The sequence below is a fragment of the Dysidea avara genome, chromosome 2, assembly GCF_963678975.1.
Source record: "Dysidea avara chromosome 2, odDysAvar1.4, whole genome shotgun sequence".
Lineage (NCBI taxonomy): Eukaryota > Metazoa > Porifera > Demospongiae > Dictyoceratida > Dysideidae > Dysidea > Dysidea avara.
Window position 1 is genome coordinate 30,741,777 of NC_089273.1, and position 22,619 is coordinate 30,764,395.

Sequence of the window (22,619 nt, forward strand, 5' to 3'; positions counted from 1 at the left end):
CACTCAGTGCACATAAATGATCTCCTAGTTTCACACAGTCACCTTATGCTATGCAGCATACTTTTATTGGGCAAGGATGAATTTTTTGCACATTTTCACCATCCAAAATTCCAAAGGGGAAAGGGGTATTTTTCCTTCTTAAGGACCTTTATGTGTTTATAATACTTAAACAGTGCCATTTTGATTGAACTACACATTTTGATTGAGGAATTTTTTGAATAGATGCCAATCCACTAAAATCTCAACAATTCCCAAAACATCCTGCTATATAGGCTACAATATTGTTTTAAAGGATAGGGGCATTGTTCTAACCTGGAATTTTCCTCATAATCCTACATTACTGACAGTACACCTACTGCACAATCTTAGCTTTTAGAATTCAAGCAGCATAATTAGCCACATTAATTGAACCTACTATAGTCACCATGTACTAATATATCTTCTAAGTTAGGAGTTGTTGGATTGATTAAAATTTACATGACCAAATGAACAAGCAGCCTTGTGCTATGTTATACAGTAGCCAATATGCACACAGTGTTTAATATTTGGCCAACTTTATTTTGTGACTATTGCAGAGTTTTATTACAAGAAGTAGTAAACAACTCTATTCAGTGGGTATGATTCTAATAAATGAGGAACAGGATGATGGAAATGACCATTGAAAAATGGCCAATAAAGGTCATCATCTTATTGTAGGTTGTATCCTACAATAAAATACTTACTACTTTGCAGCATCACTGGATCCACTTAGCAAAAGATAATTGAAGTGATTCAGTCACATTGCAGAAAATAGAGAGCAGTCAATTAAGCCCATTCATTTATATACAGAGCTGTATTCAACTACTCTAACAGAATACAACATCTTAAAAAGGCTATCACCCTCCTACTTACTTTCCACATTCAGGTCTGCTTTTTCTATCACAGGTCATGCAGGGCGCAATGTCCATCACTTGTATGTACCTGCTGCGCGATTAAACTATGGCAAACAAAGTCTATATTATCGTGATTAAACTATGGCAAACGATATTATCGTGGCACAACTATATGGAACAGCCTGCCTACCTCCATCACCGAGATGAACTCATTAAATAGCTTTAAGCTAGCTTATTTAAGTCATATTTAGTTAACTGTATGTATATATGTACCTATATTGTTTTGTATGCTTGTTCAGGGCACAGCTGAAAAACAGCTTTTGCTGATGCTGTCTCCCTGTTTAAATAGCATTTTTAAAAGAAACAAAAAAAAATCTAATATAACATACACCTATTGACAAAAATTTTATGCTCTAACAGAACAGTCACTGCTAAAATATAACGCTTGCATAATGAAGGTCTTTCTGTATTTGTATGGCACAAATGTTTAATAATGATGGTTTAACAGTTTATGAATTCACTTTCTTGGGATTCATTATTGTTGCTAGCCACATACACTTAATAAAGCTCAGCAAAAATGTGACTAAATTTTTGATAATTGTTGATCTGACAAACACCAGTTGCTCTGCTCAGGCTGTTTTCCACAAGTGTATTTCTAAAGACGTGTGCTAGCCACTGGGAACACTCTAGCACCTACTGGCCAGCTGAAACATGAGACTAGAGAAATGAACAGCTTGGACAGTTACCTACATAATTATTTTCTATGTACATTTCTTTACTTTCCAGTGGCACAGGTGGTCTTGAGAGCCCAATATTAATGCTGGAGGCACCATATGACCCACTGGACTATTTTCTGTTCATATATCAACCACTCACCCACATCATGCCCATGGTGAAGTGCTTGTGTTACAGATACCGTCGTGAAAACAGGTGCTCAAAATCATGGTTATATCAATAGTTATGGACTGAAATGAAATAAACACTATGGTCAGCTGCATTCATGGAGAAAATTTCAAACTCGTATCTTTTGACCTACCCAAGCTATACTGGATTGAAACATTTAAAATTGTATATCTCACAATCTATTGATGTATGTAGATCTCATCACCAAAGTATGTTACAAAATTAATAGTCTGTTGTGGCATCTACGTAGCTACTTATTAAAGTTCAACAATTTGTGCAAATAACTGGGCTATATAAACTAGTTACTCCATCTCAGCTGTAGCCTATCTGATAAGTCAGTTTCCAGACCCCCTTTTCAGAGGTTATGATCCAAACATCTGTGATTGAGGTGTTGTGTGAGGCACCATGAAGGAGAAAAGGTGCATGTAAGACTAAGCACCATGACTTAAAGGCAAGTATGAATTGTATAATCATTGTGAAGCATATAAAATTCCAATGGATCTACATGGGTCACTATAGGTTCACTGTTTATCAAGACACACAGTAGTGTGTCATGCAGCCAAGAAAGCCGGTGCGCCACACTGTAAATATATTTACAGGAAGAAATAAAACATGGTTTTCATGCATACGTAGCCCCATGTTCCCTTCTCGAATTGAAATCATTTTTATACTGCAAACGCCCTCCACCTTCAGGACCCCACATACCAAATTTAAGCAGGACTGTTTAATGCAATCATGAAGTATAAGTCTTCAAAATTCGGCTTAATTTATTCATTTTTTTCTTTGTTTAGGGGGCTTAAGGGGGCTTAGATTATTATTTTCACACACTTTACAAAAACTACTGTAAAATGCAAATGTGTAGCTCAATTGTCTTGAGCTTTGGTACACTTTAACAATGTATCACAGTACAAACATGTACCAAGTTTGGTGCAAATCTGATTAATATTTATAGAGCTATGGACGATTATTCAGACCTCTCAACTCTCACAATTTGGATGTGAGACACATGATTTCAGCCTTCATATCACAGCTGCTTGCTGATCTCACGATTTCTCATGATTTTCAATAAAATTTCCTAAAGCACACTAAATCTCCTTGATTTAAGCCCCAAAATGTCTTGTAGCAGATATCACGTGATCAGTTAATTAGAATAGTGGGGTGCCTCAGTATTTTGAGCTAGAAATTTTGGCGGTTTCCCGTATTTTTGACTGTGTCACAAGTCATTATTCAATGAACTGAGCATTATTTGAAGGTGAAGTCCTTTGAGAAAGGACTAAGCACACATGCATGGAAATGTGAACAACAAGGTGAAATCCTACCAGTTGTGTTATTACAAATGTTTATTGCTTAATGTCGGTTGTTGTGAGGTATACTTGTGTGGAAATCTGTGTTGAACACTAAATCCACTGCTGGATACTGATTACTTAAGAAATCAGAGGTGATTTCAATGATGAATCACTGGTAAACTAGTACATCAACTGAGTTGAAAGATTAATATCACGTGATTCAACGAGGGAGCAAAGATAGTAGGGTCTTGTCATATCAATACACACGGTAGTGTGTCGTGCAGCTCAAGAAGCCGGCGCGCAACACCCGTGAGTATATTGACTGGAAGAAAGAAAACGCAATTTTCGCACCTCCATAGCTCTGTGCTGCCTTGATAAAACAAGACGATTTTTGCTGTGGACACTCCCTTCAAATTCACTACTCCACATTCTAAATTTGAGCGAAATCGCTTCAAGCGTTCCCGAGATATGCGACTTCAAAAATTGGCTTAGTTTCTTCATTTTTTTTCCTCTTTTCACACACTTACAAAAACCGCTATAAAACGCGAACGCAATATCCGATTGCGTTGAAATTTTGCTCACAGAAGGGGGGTATAAGGCGCATCTCTGTAGCAACTTTGGCTGGAATACGTTAAACAGGCAAAGAGTTATTAGCGATTATTCACAAAAAATAATACCAATATGTTGTCACGCCTACAGGGTAAACCGCGTACATGGGAAGAAGCTGAAAATCGGTGGGTGAATAGGTTAACTATTGAACCTCAAACCTTTTGTGGTTTGAAAGAAATCGAGCTAAAAACCAGGAGGACAAAACGCAAAAACCAACAGTGTGTAACAATTACGCAATCGAGATTAACTAATAACAAAAAAAAGAATACTTTCCACACCCACCAGAAAAACCGCTTGGGGTAATGCTTTGAAATTCGCTGTACAGATGGAGTAATCATCTTAGAAATGATCTTCAATGGTGTAGAAGAATCAGACTTGAAGCCACGGTGTTATAACACGAAATCAAACTTGGTGTAGCAAGTGCGAGATCGAGATACTCTAATAGAGCAGTCACCCTAATAGAGCAGTCACCTTGAAAAGAATTCAACAGATTAGCTAGAAACTAGTAACCTGTATAGGCATAAACTACAAACAATTCACTCTGTAGAGAGATGATCTAGAAGAAGCTACCCTGAAGAGAGTTCAACTACGTAGTTCAGCTAGAAGAACTCACCTTGTAGAGAGTTCAGCTACAAAGAAACCACCATGTAGAAAGTTCAGCTACAAACAAACCTACCTGTAGAGGAATCAGCTATAAGAAATTACCCTGTACAGAGTTCAGCTACAAATAAACCATCATGTAGAGAGTTCAGCTGCAAACAAATCACTTGTAGAGAGTTCAGCTACAAACAAATTACCCTGTAGAAAGGTCAGTTAGAAGAAGTCACATTGTAGAGAGTTCAGCTACTAACTAGTGACCCTGTAGAGACATCAGCTAGAAGAAGTTACCTTGTAAAGAGTTCAGTTACAAACAAGTCACCCTGTAGAGAGATCAGCTAGAAGAACTCACCTTGTAGAATGTTCAGTTATAAAGAAACCACCATGTAGAGTTCTGTTATATATATATATATATATAACAGAACTCTACATGGTGGTTTCTTTTGGTTTTTGCATTATATATATATATATAAAATTTGTACATTTATTAATAAAATCAGAAATATTCAAAGTATTCATCTGTTTCATCTTTTCTTCTTCCTGTGGAAAAGAAAAAAAAAAGATAGGTTAAAAAAGCTACAAAGCTGGCCATTGGCGTATATAAATACAAAAAGAAGTGAAATCTAATCTAAAACAGCCAAGCTGTAAAAAAAGAGTGCGGCCCTCAAAAAGGCTATGGTGAAAAAAGATGTGAAATCCAAGGTGGTGGCCAAGAAATGGCTGTGATGGTAGGTTAATGGTAAAAATTTTAATAACAACAATTCAGGTGAATTTTGTGCCAAGACCAAGCGGCACCAAAATTCACTTGAATTGTTGTTATTAAAATTTTTACCATTAACCTACCATCACAGCCATTTCTTGGCCGCCACCTTGGATTTCACATCTTTTTTCACCATAGCCTTTTTGAGGGCCACACACTTTTTTTACAGCTTGGCTGTTTTGGATTAGGTTTCATTTCTTTTTGCATTTGTATACCCCAAAGCTGGCCTAGGGCCGGCTTTGGGACTTTTTTAACCTATCTTTTTTTCTTTACCACAGGAAGAAGAAAAGATGAAGTAGATGTATATACTTTAAATATTTTATCAGTAAATGTACAAATTATATATATATAATACATACATTTATTACAGAAATCTCCATGGTGGTTTCTTTTTAACTGAACACTCTACAAGGTGACTTCTTCTAGAATGCTCTCTCTACAGGGTGAATTGTTTGTAGCTGAACGATCTACAAGGTAACTTCTTCTAGCTGATCTCTCTACAGGGTGATTTGCTTGTAGCTGAATTCTGTACAGGTGATTTGTTTGCAGCTGAGCTCTTTACAGAATGGTTTCTTTGTAGCTGAACTCTCTAAAAGGTAACTTCTTCTAACTGATCTTCTACAGGGTAATTTGTTTGTGGCTGAATTTTCTACAGGGTGATTTCTTTGCAGCTAAACTCTCTACATGGTGGTTTCTTTGTAGCTGAGCTCTCTACAAGGTAATTTCTTCTAGCTGATCTCTCTAGAGGGAGATTTGTTTGTAGCTGAACTATCGACAAGGTAACTTCTTCTAGTTGATCTCTCTACAGGGTGATTTGTTTGTAGCTGAATTCTGTACAGGTGATTTGTTTGCAGCTGAACTCTTTACAAAATGGTTTCTTTGTAGCTGAACTCTCTACAAGGTAACTTTTCTAGCTGATGTCTCTACAAGGTCACTAGTTTATAGCTGAACGCTCTACATGGTTGTAACTGAACTTTCTACAAGGTGACTTCTTCTTGCTGATCTTTCTACAGGGTGATTTGTTTGTAGCTGAACTCTCTACAAGGTAACTTCTTCTAGCTGATCTCTCTACATGGAGATTTGTTTGTAGCTGAACTCTCTACAGGTGATTTACTTGAAGCTGAACTCTCTAAATGATGGTTTCTTTGTAGCTGAACTCTCTACAAGTTAACGTTTTCTAGCTGATCTCTCTACAGGGTGATTTGTTTGTAGCTGAACTATCTAAAGGTGATTTGCTTGAAGCTGAACTCTCTAAATGATGGTTTCTTTGTAGCTGAACTATCTACAAGATAACTTCTTCTAGCTGATCTCTCCACAGGGAGATTTGTTTGTAGCTGAATTCTTTACAGAATGGTTTCTTTGTAGCTGAACTCTCTACAAGGTAACTTCTTCTAGTTGATGTCTCTCCAGGGTCACTAGTTTGTAGCTGAATTCTCTACATGGTGGTTTCTTTGTAACTGAACTCTCTACAAGGTGACTTCTTCTAGTTGATCTTTCTACAGGGTGATTTGTTTGAAGCTGAACTCTCTACAAGGAAACTTCTTCTAGCTGATCTCTCTACAGGGAGATTTGTTTGTAGCTGAACTCTCTACAGGTGATTTTTTTGCAGCTGAACTCTCTACATGATGGTTTCTTTGTAGCTGAACTCTCTACAAGGTAAGTTCTTCTATTGATCTCTCTACAGGGCGATTTATTTGTAGCTGAACTCTCTACACGGTGGTTTCTTTGTAGCTGAACTCTACAAGGTGATTTCTTCTAGCTGAACTATCTCTTTCCATAGTTGCATGAACTCCCTACAAGGTAACTTCTTCTAGCTGATCTCTCTACAAGGTGAATTGTTTGTAGCTGATCTCTCTACAGGGTGACTTGTTTGTAGCTGATCTCTATACAGGTTACTTGTTTCCAGCTGATCTCTTGAATTCTCTTCAAAGTGACTGCTCTATTAGGATGACTGCTCTATTAGAGTATCTCGATCTCGCACTTGCTGCACCAAGTTGGATTTCGTGTTATAACTCCGTGGCTTTAAGTCTGATTCTTCTACACCATTGATGAGTCTTTCTAAGATGATTACTCCATCTGTACAACAACTTTCAAAGCATTACCCCAAGCGGTTTATCTGGTAGGTGTGGCAAGCAGTCGTTTCTTTATTAGCTAATCTCGATTGCATAATTGTTACACACTGTTGGTTTTTTCGATGTATCTTCCTGGTTTTAAGCTCGATTTCTTTCAAACCACAAAAGGTTTGAGGTTCAATAGTTAACCTACTCACCCACCGATTTTCAGCTTCTTCCCATGCACGGTTTACCCTGTAGGCGTGATAACATATTGGTGTTATTTTTCGTGAATAATCGCTCATACCTCTTTGCCTGTTTATCGTATTCCAGCCAAAGTTGGTACCGAGATGCGCCTTTATATCCCCCTTCAGTGTGCCAAATTTCAAGGCAATCGGATAAGGCATTTGCGTTTTATAGCAGTTTTTGTAAGTGTGCGAAAAGAGGAAGAAAAACAAGAAGAAAAAAACAAAGAAACTAAGCCAATTTTTGAAGTCGCATATCTCGGGAACGCTTGAAGCGATTTCGCTCAAATTTGGAATGTGGAGTTCTGTTGGTGGAGGGAGTGTGCACAGCAAAAATCGTCTTGTTTCATCAAGGCAGCACAGAGCTACGGAGGTTCGAAAATTGCATTTTCTTTCTTCCTGTCAATATACTGACGGATGTTACGCGCCGGCTTCTTGGGCCGCACGACACACTACCGCGTGTCTTGATATTTATTAGTATAACATCATTGCAGCCATTTATTGGCCACCACCTTTGATTTCACAACTTTTTTTTCTCCAGGCTTTTTAAGGCCACACCTTTTTTCACAGCTTGGCTGTTTTTGTATGGATACCAATTTCTTGATAAAAAAAAAACTCCAAAACTACTGCAGTTGCTGCAGCTGAATGTATTAATAATCTGCTAGTCACAGCCCAGTACAGCCCATTTGCAACTAAGGCAACAACAACCATTAATCGGCCTCTGCTGATTACTGATCTGATCATTGGTACAACTCTATTCAAGATATCATTAAGTATGGTAGTACCTAATAAATAGGGATCGGTAAGAAATCATACGGCTTTGTAAACTTTTGCACTTTAAAAAAATAGCATTGCAATACATTTTTCCAGAAAAAAACAAACTAGTGGAATGAATTGGTACAGCTGTAATGATTGCTATAACATACCTCTCAATTGCAATGTACAGTGAATTTTAAAATTTTGAAATTCACCTGTATTATTTTCATCCGCCTGCCTGCCTACCATTAGACCCAGTAGCGCTAGGTGTATAGCTCAGGCTGCCAAGGCAATAATGGCAGATTCACGAACCTTTTGTTTTGACTAAATTTTGTCTACTGCACCATGCTGTTCATTTTCATCATTCATTGGCCTTCTCTTTCTTTCCAAAAGCTAATTGATAGTATCTACACTCATGATTTTTGCACACTAACACGTCAGCCATGGTATAAAAGTAGTGAAACAACAGATGAATGATGGTGTTAAAGCATAGCTCAGTATGAAGTCCCCACTTTGGCATTGAGCAAAATAATAGCTAACGTGCCAAAGTAGGGACATTCCCATTGCACTATGGTGTACCACCATAATTCATCTCTTGTTTCACTACTTTTTATTGCACAGATTCCTAATTCATTTTAATTAAGAATTTTTTTTATTAAATACTAGTTTGTTTATTTTTTGTTGTGGTACAGCTACGTAGCTACAATGTAACTTGTATTAGTCCACTTGTATTTTCCACATCTGTAGGTATGGGGAAGGCATATACCATAAACATCTTGCCCATTTGCTCAGTGAGAAGTGGAGTTCCCAACATTGTGTGGTTATGGATAGGCTTCACTGTAGTTTGGGGTTCTCCTTGCTGCGCTCTTCAGTAATGTGTATCAGGAGATTGTGATCTAGATCCAAGCATCCCTGTGTACCTCCAGCTGTCAACCTTGCAGTTGCTGAGGGGCCCCTGTCTCCTTTAGAATAATAATGTAATTTATTAATTCTATATTGTGCTTGCTTCTTTTTCATATAAAAATTATGTCTACCAGAACAATGTAACTGTTCTATCATACATGACTGTTGTATTAGGGTGACTGTTGTATTAGAATATTTCTCAAGTCAACCAAGGGGTGTGCGACCAATAAGGAGTGAGGTGATCTTGTTTATTGTTAAATAAATAGCTAGATTGTTAAGAGCTAGGGTCTCCATACTCTTTCACTATTAGTTCGCCTAGATCTTTATTTGGTGGGCATGGTCGCAAACCTATTGCGAACCGGATCCCTATCGTGAGGTTGCAGATATCCAGCAAGTGTACCTCTTATAGCAGCACTGGGACTGAAGTGCTTCTGAAATCCAGCTCTAAAATAATTCTGTGGCGTCTAAATACGGTACAGCTCAACTATAACTTCACACACGCATGGTAACCCACGCATGATAGCGCGCGTGATTTTGCGTGGAACTGCAACTAACCACTCATTAAAATATAATTTCCACGTAACATATATCCACATAAACTTCAGCAATATTACATTGTATCATATTAGTTAATCACACATACAGTAGGAATGCACAGAAACATGAACTACGTAGCTAGCCATTCATGCACTTGGTAAACGTTAGCCAAAAGCAAAACACTACACCAACGGGAGGTGTTGTGCTAAACGTTAAACGCTGGTGGAACAAGAACATTTTTTGTCTGCTACTGTACTTTATAAGTACACACATTAACTGAGTACTAGCTAGCTATTAAATTGTGGTATGCGTATCTTACATTTCACTGCATGGTTTACTGGTTTTCCACTGTATACTCCACGAGACCATCTGCTCTGCGTGCGTACTTCCACTAGAAGTGAGGTGAGTACACAGACGTGAGCCACATACTAACATGGCGTGGAATCATGCATGTTCACGCGTGATATGATGAAGTTATAGTTGAGCTGTACTGTATGCTGCTGAAAGAAAGTACTGACATGAAAAATTAACACCTCGATATGTGACTGGATTTTGGAAAAACGATCCAAATCGCACATTAGAAGTTTCGAGATAGACGGTTTTAAAGAGTTGAAGCCAGCATAACTCTCCAAGGATAGCAAGCACGCATGTGAAATTTACACAAAAGATGCATCAATCTGTTACCTTTCAAGCCACTTCCAGTACTTGTAGCTGCTTGTACAGTTTCCCGCCAAATAAGATAGAAAATCTGAGCAGTTGGACGAGCGAAGTAGTATCACGAGTGCTCACAAAGGGGTGGAGGCTGGAGGGTGGCGGTGAGGGCAAAAGATAGACCTCAAAATGGAGGCAGACCACGATTGGAGTCCAGACACGAGATTACAGGGTTGTGCTGGCTCCTTAGTGGCTGATATGTAGCAAAATCTACAGGGAACACGTCTGGCCAACATTATAAGGCTGTCCACCAGTAAACCACTGATTCTTGCCAAGCTAGGTCCTTCACAAGGCCTGAAACTGCCATTTGACCACTCCACACCACCCAGAAAAGACATCTGTTAAAACCAGTCTCGCGTAGTTTGAGTAGTGCTGAGGGTTAAAACTTGTAGTACGATAGTGTAGCTATCCACTGGTGGTGCTAGTTTGATTTTGCCTGATGTGCGATTTGGTTCGGTTCTGTAAAATCTGGTCACATATGGTTTTCTTGGATGAAGAAGACAAGCAGCCTGATTGAAGATAAAAGAAAATAAAAGGCACAAAGGGCCTACACTGATCGGAACCCCAAAAGGCATGTTCCGCTGGTGAGTTTGTTATTGTGGTGTAAAATGGTGACCGTGTGCTGCTTCATTCGGACTCTAGTCTTGCGACTGTGGTCAGTAAGACGGTTATTGAGACTAAAATTCAAATTTTGGCGATTTTTAAAAATTCTATATCCAGCTACTTGTAAGCGTTTTGTTTATTTAAGGTTACGGTATAGTCACGGGCAATCATTCAAAATTTTGAATTCCTATCGATACTTTTTGAGAAGCCCATAAAACCAGTCTAGCAGCATGAAAAGTTTTAAATGAAGGTGAAGCCCTTCATATTTAATGTTTTTATGTAGCTACAGTGTAGTTTGAGGCAGGTGGAACACTACAATTTGTTGTAGTAACACAAGTAAGCCAGCCCGTACATCGCTCAGCTCCAGCTGACACTACCATGTTTTTCCGCCGCCAAATACAGCAAAAGCTGTAGGTTCTATTGGCATTTCTGGGGCATGGTGATACTGTATATTGAATTTATTAGGTCCTGTGGAAGCATTTTTGGCGTGTTTCTTCCCAGTAACTCAGATACAAGCCTTCAAAGAGCTTGTTTCACTTGAAAAAACTACTAAAAGTTCAATAAAATGTCTATACTACCAGTAACTTAAAAAGTCGCTTCCACAGGACCTAGATATTTTAGTTGTTTAGTCATTTGTGTTGAAATTGTAAGGATTCAATAGTCTGTTAGTCTGGTTTTTGGCGGCGCGTTTTTATAAAATATCGCTCTGTTGTAGACCACACACCCAAGAACAGTCGTTGTTCTGTAGTAAAAACAAACAAGCACAATTAGTTGTATTGCTAACACAACACAGTTGTTGAAATTATTAATCCCTGCTTGGTTTAGAGCAAGTTTTGTAATTTGTTCCGCCCACGCATTTAAAACTATACCGTAACCTTAAAGCTGTAATATGTATTATATGGACTAGTACTATTCCTTAAAGGTTGAATTTTGGGTAGCGAGCAAAATTTTCAAATGGATCCCTACTTAAATGGTACTACCGTACCATTTGATATTTTAATATTGAAAATGTTGTGATTGTGCCATAGCTAGCAAGCTAGACATAAAAACTGAGCAAAATACCTATAAAAATTGAAAATTTAAAAGGAAGTAGGGATTGATATAATGCAACATGCTATAAAAAGTAAGGAAACAAGCTCAAAAATGTTACAACTGAAATGAGGCAACAAAAAGTAAGGAAACAAGTCCAACAAGATAAGATCGCTACTTGCTAAAATGAGACACATTTTAATGCCTCTTGAAATGGGACTAGCTATATCAAATTAGTCAAAAGTACATAATAAAATGTGTCTCATTTTAGCAAGTAGCCATCTTATCTTGTTGGATTTGTTCCATTACTTTTTTGTGTGGATCATTCTCATCTCAGCTTTAACATTTTGAACTTGTTTCCTTAATTTTATATAATATGCATTACATTGATCCACACTTCCTTTTAAACTTTTAAATAGCTAGTTAGTTTGTATTTTACTGTTTATTGATGTACATAGAGTAATAGAAAATCTATATGCAAAATTGTGATAGAGAAGGTAGCAATGCACAGTATGTATATAACACGTACTTGAACTGCTATCAATTCTTCCAGAATGTGACGGTAACAATTGTGATGTGCTGCTACCTTGCCTATTAGTATCAGGTTCTTCTAAAAGCATGGAAGTAATCAAATAGCACAGCTATGTAGATACATTAGCACTTGACTTACCAACAGCTGGAATTGAAATATCTCTTCGCAGTCTATTCTTTCCCCCTGAGAGACTAAATCTTAAATATCTCCGTGCATGAAAAAATAGGGGATCTCTGTTGACTACTTCAAGCTTAAACCGGCGAGGATACAAGTTGTGATGCACATCATCCTCTAGTTGCACCCTCAAAGCTGCAGTTTCATACCAGTGTTGAAAGTCCACTTGTGTCTAAGTCAATAAACAGAATGAACATCACATGGTCTGTAAATTGTCACAATATTTCAGAGTTTACTCACCATGCCTACACTATCATTTAAGTAATTTTAAGAAGTACAAAATATGTAAATATAAAAGCATGAGCATGAGTACAGTATGAGTATAATTGTGCATATTAAGCATATTAAAACAAGTGTGTTAATATCACTCACACATACTTATAGATAGTTATGCAGTATAAATATAGCTACGTAATAGGACATGTCCCGTAGCTGGTCACATTGCATCTGGTTAGAATGAGGAAGTTTCAATTCTGCCAATTATGCTTTCAAAGTAGCCTACATGTTATGCATAACTTTCACACCTCAAATCAAAGGAGCCACTAGTGCTACATTTGCAATGTAACCCAGCTGGTGACTTTGCCCTGGCTAAATCTGAATGTAGCCCAGCTGGGTAGTGATTTATATGTATATATAATATATATGTACTAGATAAAACACTACCGTGAGTGCTATACGGGAAATATAGCACGAAAAGAGTGGGTGAGAGACAAATATAGCATGAGGCGAAGCCGAGTGCTATATTTCGTCTCAAGACCACTCTTTGCGTGCTATATTTCCTGTATAGCACGAGCGAAAGGCAGTGCTTTATCTGGTATAGAGAACTGTCAACTTTAGGTACACACAAGACACACAAAACAATTAGAAACTCATGGAGGAGTGTTATCATTGGTAGAATAGGTATTGTGCCAGTGTTTCGCCTGTGTTGCACTGTGCTGTGCCTTCATTAGTCATTTTGTGAGTCTAGTCTATCTTCTCAATACGTAAAGTTTTTGATTGCGGTATATTAATAAGCATATTTCCGTGATATTCCTAGGACTCGTCCGTTTATGTGAGCAAAACATACTAAGAATGTTCACTGCTGCTGACCACAAGAAACCATCATCGAAATCTTCAAGTGTGTCTATAAATAAAATCCAGTGGTTTGGTTCTTACTGGTTGGGTTGACTGGTCAGCCAGCACAGTCAGGCTATCAGCCTACACTGGCTTGGTTGATTGGTTGTACTGACTAAAATGAGTGATTACTAACTCAAAGTAGGCTATCAGCCTACAAAATAGACCTGGCAGTTCTATAACTACCTGATATAGAACTGTGGTCTATTAAAGTGTTCTATAACTGTCCAATATAAAACACTTGTGCCTTTATGGTGAATATAGAACACTTTTTTGCTTTGATACTCCCACGCAAAGTTCTTTATATATTAGTTAAAGCACTGTCACGAGTGCTATACGGGAAATATAGCATGAAAAGAGTGGACGATAGGCAAATATAGCATTAAGCAAAAAAATATATTTTGTCTCAAGACCACTCTTTGAGTGCTATATTTCCCATATAGCATTCGCGAAGGAAGCACTTTAAATGGTATAGAGAACGTTCAATTTGAAATACACACAAGACACACAAAATAATTAGAAACTCACAGAGTAGTGTTATCATAGGTAGAACAGGCATTGTGCCTGTGTTTCGCCTGTGTCACACTGTGCTGTGCCTGCTTTAGTTGTTTTGTGAGTCTATTCCTTTTTTTCCCAAAACTAAAAGTTTTCGATTGTGGTACTTTAATGAGTTTATTTCCATGATATTCCTAGGACTCGTCCGTTTATGTGAACAAAACATAGTAAGAAAGTTCACTGCTGCTGCTGACCACAAGCAACCATCATTGAAATCTTCAAGTGTATCTATAAATAATATTAAATCCAGTGCACGTGGTTTTGAGCTTACTGGTTGGGTTGACTGGTCAGCCAGCGCAATCAGGCTATCAGCCTACACTGGCTTGGTTGATTGGTTGTACTGGCCAGAATGAGTGATTACTCACTCAAAGTAGGCTATCAGCTACCAAATAGACCTGGTAGTTCTATAACTACCTGATATAGAACGGTGGTCTATTAAAGTGTTCTATAACTGCCCAATGTAGAACACTTGTGCTTATATGACAAATATAGAACACTTTTTAGCTTTGATACTCCCACGCAAAGTTCTTTATAACTATATATATATATAATATAGACAATAAGACCAAAATTAATTGTGGGGTCGATTAATACTCATGTGATTAGTATGCACGACTCGGATTTGGCTATGACAACTGCTCAGATGGAAAGCGTTTTGTTATCCTCACTACCCTATAAGTTGAAAAATGTCGGGCTATGGTAAGAACTAAGGCTATAGCTTATTTTTGATTTTCACACGTTTTTGAATACAGACAACACCCTCATCATAAAATTACCACTCTACACTACAAGCAAGCTTACTTATCTAGGTCTTTAGTAAACTTTGTATTCAAACAATTCAAAAGCAGTGAGTAAAACATCACTTGTATAACCAAAATTCTCTGTGATTTGTCCACTCATCATAACCAAACTTAGCCACAATGTACTAGCATACATCCAGTCAAGCTGTAAAAAAGAGTGTGCCTTCAAAAGTTTGGGTAAAAAAAGTTGTTAAATCAATTATGGCGGCCATGAAATGGCTGCAATGATGCTAATGTTAACAATTTTTAATAACGACTCTGTGCATTAATAAAATTTATTATCATTAACATCATTGCAGCCATTTCACGGCCGCCACCTTTGATTTAACAACTTTTTCACCCAGACTTTTGAAGGCCGTACTCTTTTTTACAGCTTGGCTGTTTTTAAGTAGATTTCACTTCTTTTTGTATTTTCTGCAAGGCTTTGAGGCTATTCCTTCTTATCTACAGATCGTAACTGCTACAGGAACATAGATAATCATACAAGTGATACAGAAAATTACCTACTCATCACGGACAGCTACCAACAAAGAGAGAAAACCATCAGTATTATTGATAAAAAACAATTAAGTATTTCAGTATTATTTAAGTATTTCAGTATTATTTCAGTATTATTATTTCAGTAATTCAGTATTATTTCAATCACTTCTTTCGGTATTATTGTTTGGGTGTCTACCACAAACATTATTAATTTTGTTTGTTCGTGCATGCACGATGGCCATAATATGTGACCGGATTTGCGAAAAGGTACCTTTTTCACACACAAAATTTGACCCATTATTTGAACTTTACAACTACATAACTTTTTAATTGTTGCATATAATTATCTGACATTTTCCATGAGTGTAGCTACAGTATCTGGCTACATTTTGATGCAAAGAGCAACTTAATCAGTACAAGAAGTCAACAGCTATGACATTTTGTTTGCTGGTATGTAAAATGTGTGGAAAAGGTACCTTTTTGCAAATCCGGTCACATATAAAGTTGCATTATATGTATGTATTTCCACTATTAATAGTGATTTATATGAAAGTGAATTCCTTGCAAGTTAGGTATGCATGATTGTAGGATATTTTATTTTGCAGTGACTGTTGTATTAGGGTATCTCAATTTTTCATGCAATGTGCAGTTGCTCAACTTTAAAACAAAGCAAATCTTGAACCTTTTTAAACTGGGATATGATTTCCAGCCTGTGGTATCACAAGTTTTCTTAGCATAGACCTTATTATGATAATTATGAAGATGATTAACATGAGTAGTTCATACTAGTCTGTTCGCATACTGCCTGGGGGTGAGACTAAGTTAATACTACCAATATACCACTGATCAATACAAAAATGGCTCCGATGTGATGAAATAGCTACTAGACTGAGCCTCGAATACAACAATAGTATAGTGCTAATACTCTAATAGAGCGCACATTTTGCTCTCATTGAAAATCATCTAATAGAACACACACAGAATGTTCTAGAACAATCTAGATTCTCAGTTGGTAGATTTTCTAAGTTTACTAATTGAGTAATTTTAAGCTAGAATTTTCATTTATAAGGTAGAAATTAAGTGAAGTGATTAGCCAAGATAGCAGTGCTCCAGTGGTTAAGTATGCAAGTGTTAGGTATGGAGGTCCTTGGTTCGAACTCTGCATGGTAAGCTTTCTTTGACATTTTGTATGCATCTTTTTACCTCGCATTGACTGCTCTATTAGAGTATCTCAATCCCACAATTTTACACTTGTTTGGTTTTTGCTTTATAACTTTACTATAGCTGTAAGTCTGTTGCCGATCTAACCACCAAAAGGTACTGCTATGATGATCAGCCTATGTACACACGAATTTTCAAGTCATTCCCCTACTCAGTTCACCCTGTTACGTGAATAAATACTTACTACTTCTTGGATATTATCAGATTCATAACAAACTTTGGTATGCGGATTCATCTCTATACACTCTTCACTTGTGCCAAATATCAATGCAATCGAGTTACATGTTTGTGTATTATAGCAATTTTTGCAAAGTGTGTGAAAAGAAATTGAAGCCTTGATAGCCCCCCTATGGCTTAAGAAGAAAATAAAAACTTGAAGAAATTAAATGAAACTTTGAATGTTTGTATCTTGCAAATGGTTCTTGCAGATTTAAGCAAATTTGCTGTGTGGCATACCCTACTTGGGGGACAGCTATAATGCAAAAATTGTGTGCTTTGGAAGAAGATGAAGCTATGCATGTGTGAAAAGCTGTTTTCGTCCTTCCTGGCAATACACTCATGGTGTGTCACGCCGACTCACTTGGCCGCACTACACACTACTGTGTGTTTTGATATATCTAACAGTACAGTAGGACTGTTTAAGTAGAGATCCCTGAAAAATGATGTGTTCCTCATAAAATTTCACCTTCAAAAATCATGTTAGAGTACATCTTAAATCACGAAAGTCGTCTTTATGGAATAATATTAATCCATCTAACACAAAATATGGCATTAAAAACAAGAAAACACTTACTGGCGGTGCACAGATACAGAATTTTTTTAAAATCGCTAAAACTTGAAATTTGGTGTTAATTTTCCATATCAACCTTTTTTTCTGCAGCATATTTAGATGCCACAGAATTATTTCAGAGTTGGGCTTCAGAAGTGCTTCAGTCCCGGCACTTCTATAAGAGGTATACTAGCTAGATATCTGCAACTTCGAGATTGGGATCCCGTTCATGACCACAACCATTGAATGATGTTCTAGGTGGACTAATACGAATAGAGTGTGGAGACCTCACCTCTTATCAATCAAGGTATTTTCTTAACAGTAAACAAGACAGCCTCATCCTTATTGGTCTAGGTAGCTAGATATCTGCAACTTCGAGATTGGGATCCCGTTCATGACCACAACCATTGAATAATGTTCTAGGTGGACTAATACGAATAGAGTGTGGAGACCTCACCTCTTATCAATCAAGGTATTTTCTTAACAGTAAACAAGACAGCCTCATCCTTATTGGTCTGGGTAGCTGCACACCCCTTTGTTGACTCAAGATACTCTAATACAACAGTCATGTATGATATTCTAATAGAACAGTCACAAGTTACTAGCTGTGCTACAAAAAAGAAAAAAAAAACTAAACAAACTAGTATTTTTAAAATGTTAATTTAAAAATGAAGTAAGGATCTATGCAATAAAAAGTAGTGAACAAGAGATAATGATGGTATTACAGCACAGCATGGTGGGAAAGTCCCTACTTTTGCACATTAGCTATAATTTTGTTCAATTCCAAAGTAGGGACTTTCCCACTGATCTATGCTATTATACCATCTTTTTAATGCATAGATCCCTACTTCATTTTTAAATTGACAAATTGTAAAATATTAGTGTATAAATTATATGTGTGTGTGTGTGTGCGTGTGCGTGTGCGTGTGTGTGTGTGTGTGTGTGTGCACTCGTGTGTGTGACCGGATCTGTGAAATTTTGCCAGAATGTACACTTGGCTAAGTAGATTACAAATATTTAATTAACAGGAATTCGAAAATGCGTTATTGTGTCAGGTTTTCCCAGATCCGGTCACATATTATATAAGTGGATGCGCTTGTATTGGCTTGAGTGATTGATCGCCCAATTAAGGCCATTACACTGATACAGATCGGAAGTGTTACATAATGATTAGCTGTAATACAGGGAATTCAGGCTTTGCCCTGATATGCATGTCCTCAGGCCTGCGTCCCGTGGGCAGTCTGTCAAACATATCAGGCGAAGCCCTCCTGCCCATGTTACAACTATTACATGTATTTCAGCAGTGGCTCAAATCAAAATTAGACAGAATGTGCTCAAAATTACACTTTCAAAATCAAGATTATGCCTTAATGCTGACTTATTATTACAAAGTACAGTAATTTTTTTTTGATTCGTGTGATACAGTCAGTATCTGGAGTGTAGTGGAACCTGCATTACGAACACATAGGGACTAACCAAATCCATCCTTACCAGCACAAATGTGACCAGACTGCAAAATAGGAGTCTTACAGCTTTTCCAATTGCATGAACTTGACAACCCATAACTTAACCTGTGAATATGGTACTAGCCTGAAATCTGACATTGTGTCTATAACAAATGTAGTACTACTGCTTAGTGTAATCTCTAGAGAGTTACGATTAGTCAAACTTGGAAACTTGGAAAGGCTGTAAAATTTCTTTTCATAGATCTGGTCACAAATACTAAAGAATATTTTGGACCATTTATCCAGATTTTGCTGGTACAGTACATACATAGCTGGTTCCAATGTACCTTGATCTTATTTCATTAAAATTTACTCAGCCAAGATACATCTTACTGCATTACAAAATAAAATGAATGCTGTTTATTGTGAAGCATATTCATTATTTACATTTGAACGTGTACATTGCATACTTTCTGGCTGGAAAGAAGATTCCCTCTCCTGAGGTTGATCCAGTTAGTTTATTATGTGTGCATCAGACTTTACAACCCATGCACTAAGTAATTGGTTAAACAGCAGAAATCAATTTATAAGCAATGTTTTTATTGGCTTTGCAACATGCTTACGTATTGGTGGTAACCGGTTTACATACCTGACAACCATATTGGGAAACAAGCACTCTAAAATGAAAACTGTTTACATGAAATATGTAGAAAGTGGTGAATAAAACTGGTTGTTAGCTGATTAGTGTTTGCCATTTAATATACTGGTTAAAATACTGCAGCAAATTGCAATATGGAAAAGACAGTATGCAAGCATGGCCAAGAGACTAATGTACAGCAGCAAGAGGCAAAGCCATGTTCTATATGTAACTGGTTTATTGTAAACAAATAGCTGGAATGATGCTAAGTAGTGAAAGCCTAGCCACTGCTAGTATACTTGAGTCTATTCTCTAGAGTACTTCATATAAACTGCAGAAGGCAAGCATTAAAACTTTTTTGGAGTAAAAACACTCCATCTTTCAAAAAGCAGATTTTGGAAATAAGATGGCTATTAAGTTTAACAAGCGTCAGTAAGAAAAAGTGCATTAGAGCCTATAATACATGACATTGTGCTAGCAATTATGTCACAAAATACAAACGAAACCTAATGTGTGGTCCACCTGGATTTAGGAAAGTGGAAAGGAGCCATCTTGTAGTACATTAATGCCAGTTCAATGACCTTCACCAACTACATAAAAGTGGCTTATGGATTAATTTGCACACCTGGAACCTTGGAGAGTGCAGCTGGATACAAATAAGAGTAAACTTTCCTTTGACCACGCACACGCAACATGCAACAAGTGAACATAATAATTTATACAAGCAAAATTTCTTATGGTGCATAAAATAATTCCAAAACACAAAATAATAACTATACCTTATTTATTTCATAGTTCGATATGATTTTAACATCAGCACTCCTGCTAAACTGAGATTCTTCAATCTCAATGCTCACTTCATTTGATGATGGTGCAAATGAAAAATCTAACCATTCTTCATCACATATGAAGTTGCCATCATACTGCATTTGCAAGCCCTAAGAAATAATAAATGTTTAATTTTATTTCTTATTTATCGCTTGCTGAATTTAAAACACAGTAGCTATAGTGATGAAAGTTTTTAATATTATACTATGATTAATGTACTAAACCACTGAAAAATGAATATATTGTTAGAAAAATCATGTTTGCATTTACAGGCAAAGTTCAAGAAATTAAAACTCTAATATGCAGGGTGTATATGTATACATGGTGTATTGTATGCATATGTGCCTGTATTTTCAGTCCTATTATGACCAAAACAGCACTCTAATGATTCAAACAGCTTTAAAACAGCCAAGCAGTAAAACAAAAGGTGTGGCCTTCAAAAAGAAGATGTGAAATCAAAGGTGGTGGCCAAACAATGACTGTGATGGTAGGTCAATGGCAAAATTTTAATTTACTTGCCATCAGTCATTTCTTGGCCACCACCTTTGATTTCACATTTTGTCACTCCGGCTTTTTGGGGGCTGCACCTTTTTTTTCTCAGCTTGACTGCTTTTGTATAGATATCACTTCTTTTTACTATTGTATACTCCAAAGCCAGCCTGTGGCCAGCTTTGGAGTTTCTTTTACTTGAACTTTTCTTTAGTGCAGAAAGGAGGAAGACATCAAGAGCTGTATGAATTCTCTGAATACATATTTTTAAAGATTCATTTTTTCACAAAATCAATACCGTATGGAAAAAATATCACATGTCCCTTCTCCTACAGGTAGACTACATAGCTTGTAGCAGAAATCTCTACAAGGTAATTTGTTTGCAGCTGAACTCACTACAGAGTGACTTCCAGTGTACAGTAGCTGAACTCTCTACAGGGTGACTTGTTGGTGGCTCAACTCTCCATAGGGTGATTTATTTGTGGCTGAAATTTCTACATTGTAACTTGCCTATAGTCAAACTCTTTACAGAGTAATTTGTGACCGGATTTGGCAAAACTATATGCAGGCTTCCACACACATCCAATTCTTTGACTTTAACTTGACCACTCACTATGCTACACAGCTACAACTTTTACATAAACCTTTCATTGCATTATGCAACATCAGTTCAAAGTACTAAAGCAACAGCTTACTCCTATATTGAATTACAGTCCTTTAAAGTCACATATCTGAATGTGTGTGTTAGCCTGGTTTTGTCAAATCCAGTCACATTTATTTTTAGCTAAACTCTCTAGATAATGACATGTTTATGGCTGAACTCTCTACAGGGTGACTAGTTTGCAGCTTCTCTCTCTACAGGGTGACTTGAACTCTCTACATTGTGAACTGATTGTAGCTGAACATTCTAATACAGTGATTTATTATGTAGCTGAGTGTTCTATTAGAGTGACTGCACTATTAAAGTATCTTAATTGCACACTTGTTACACCTAGTTGCTTTTGTGGTGTAACTCAGTTGTTATTGATCTGATTCCTTGTAAACTACTGATTGTTCTAAAATCATTAATCTACCTCTCTACCTATTTTCAGTTGATTCCATTAGTTAGTTTTCCTGGTAGGCATGGCAAGAATATATTTTTTTATTGGCTGTCGATATTTAGCTGGTAGTTGCTATTTTAAAAAATTGAAAAAAACTGTGACACGAGAAGGTACAAAAAACAAAGAAAAAAGATTATCACAACCAAGGTTCGAACCTGGACGTCCACGTGTGGAATACCTACACCCTACCACTGTACCACCAGTGCTTGCTGGTTACTCCCCTTGTTTTTGTACTATTTAATGTTACAAATATAAAATACTATATCATTTAACCCATATCCTAACCTTAACCTCATGGCTAAAAACCATGTCCTAATCCTAGTTGTGCATCTTCCTGATCGTAAGAGCACTGTTCCTATTCCTAGAAGCACTGTACATAATCCTAGGAATGCTTTTCCTAATCTTAGGGGCACTGTTCCTAATCCTACAACTGTTTCTTAAATATAGGGATGAATTCCTAATGTTTATACAACAAATGACCTGCTAAATAAATACTTGCACCATGACCAGTGACCGGCTAAATATCCACTTCTTTTTTTATTAGCAGAACTCGACTGTGCGCTTTTTACACATGGCTGGCATTTTTGTTATAGCTCCATGACTATTAATGCAAT

The 22,619-nt window shown here is 37.0% G+C and overlaps 1 protein-coding gene across 1 annotated transcript in view; it reads right to left on the reverse strand.

Moving 5' to 3' along the window:
* Window positions 1-22,619, reverse strand: part of LOC136244310 (uncharacterized) — a 61,413-nt gene that overhangs the window by 14,470 nt on the left and 24,324 nt on the right. The window contains exons 3-5 of the mRNA XM_066035867.1: window positions 20,368-20,526; window positions 12,533-12,740; window positions 12,392-12,472 (exon numbers count right to left, since the gene is read on the reverse strand). Of these exons, the coding sequence (XP_065891939.1) occupies window positions 12,392-12,472; window positions 12,533-12,740; window positions 20,368-20,526 (448 nt within the window). The remainder of the gene's footprint in view (window positions 1-12,391; window positions 12,473-12,532; window positions 12,741-20,367; window positions 20,527-22,619) is intronic.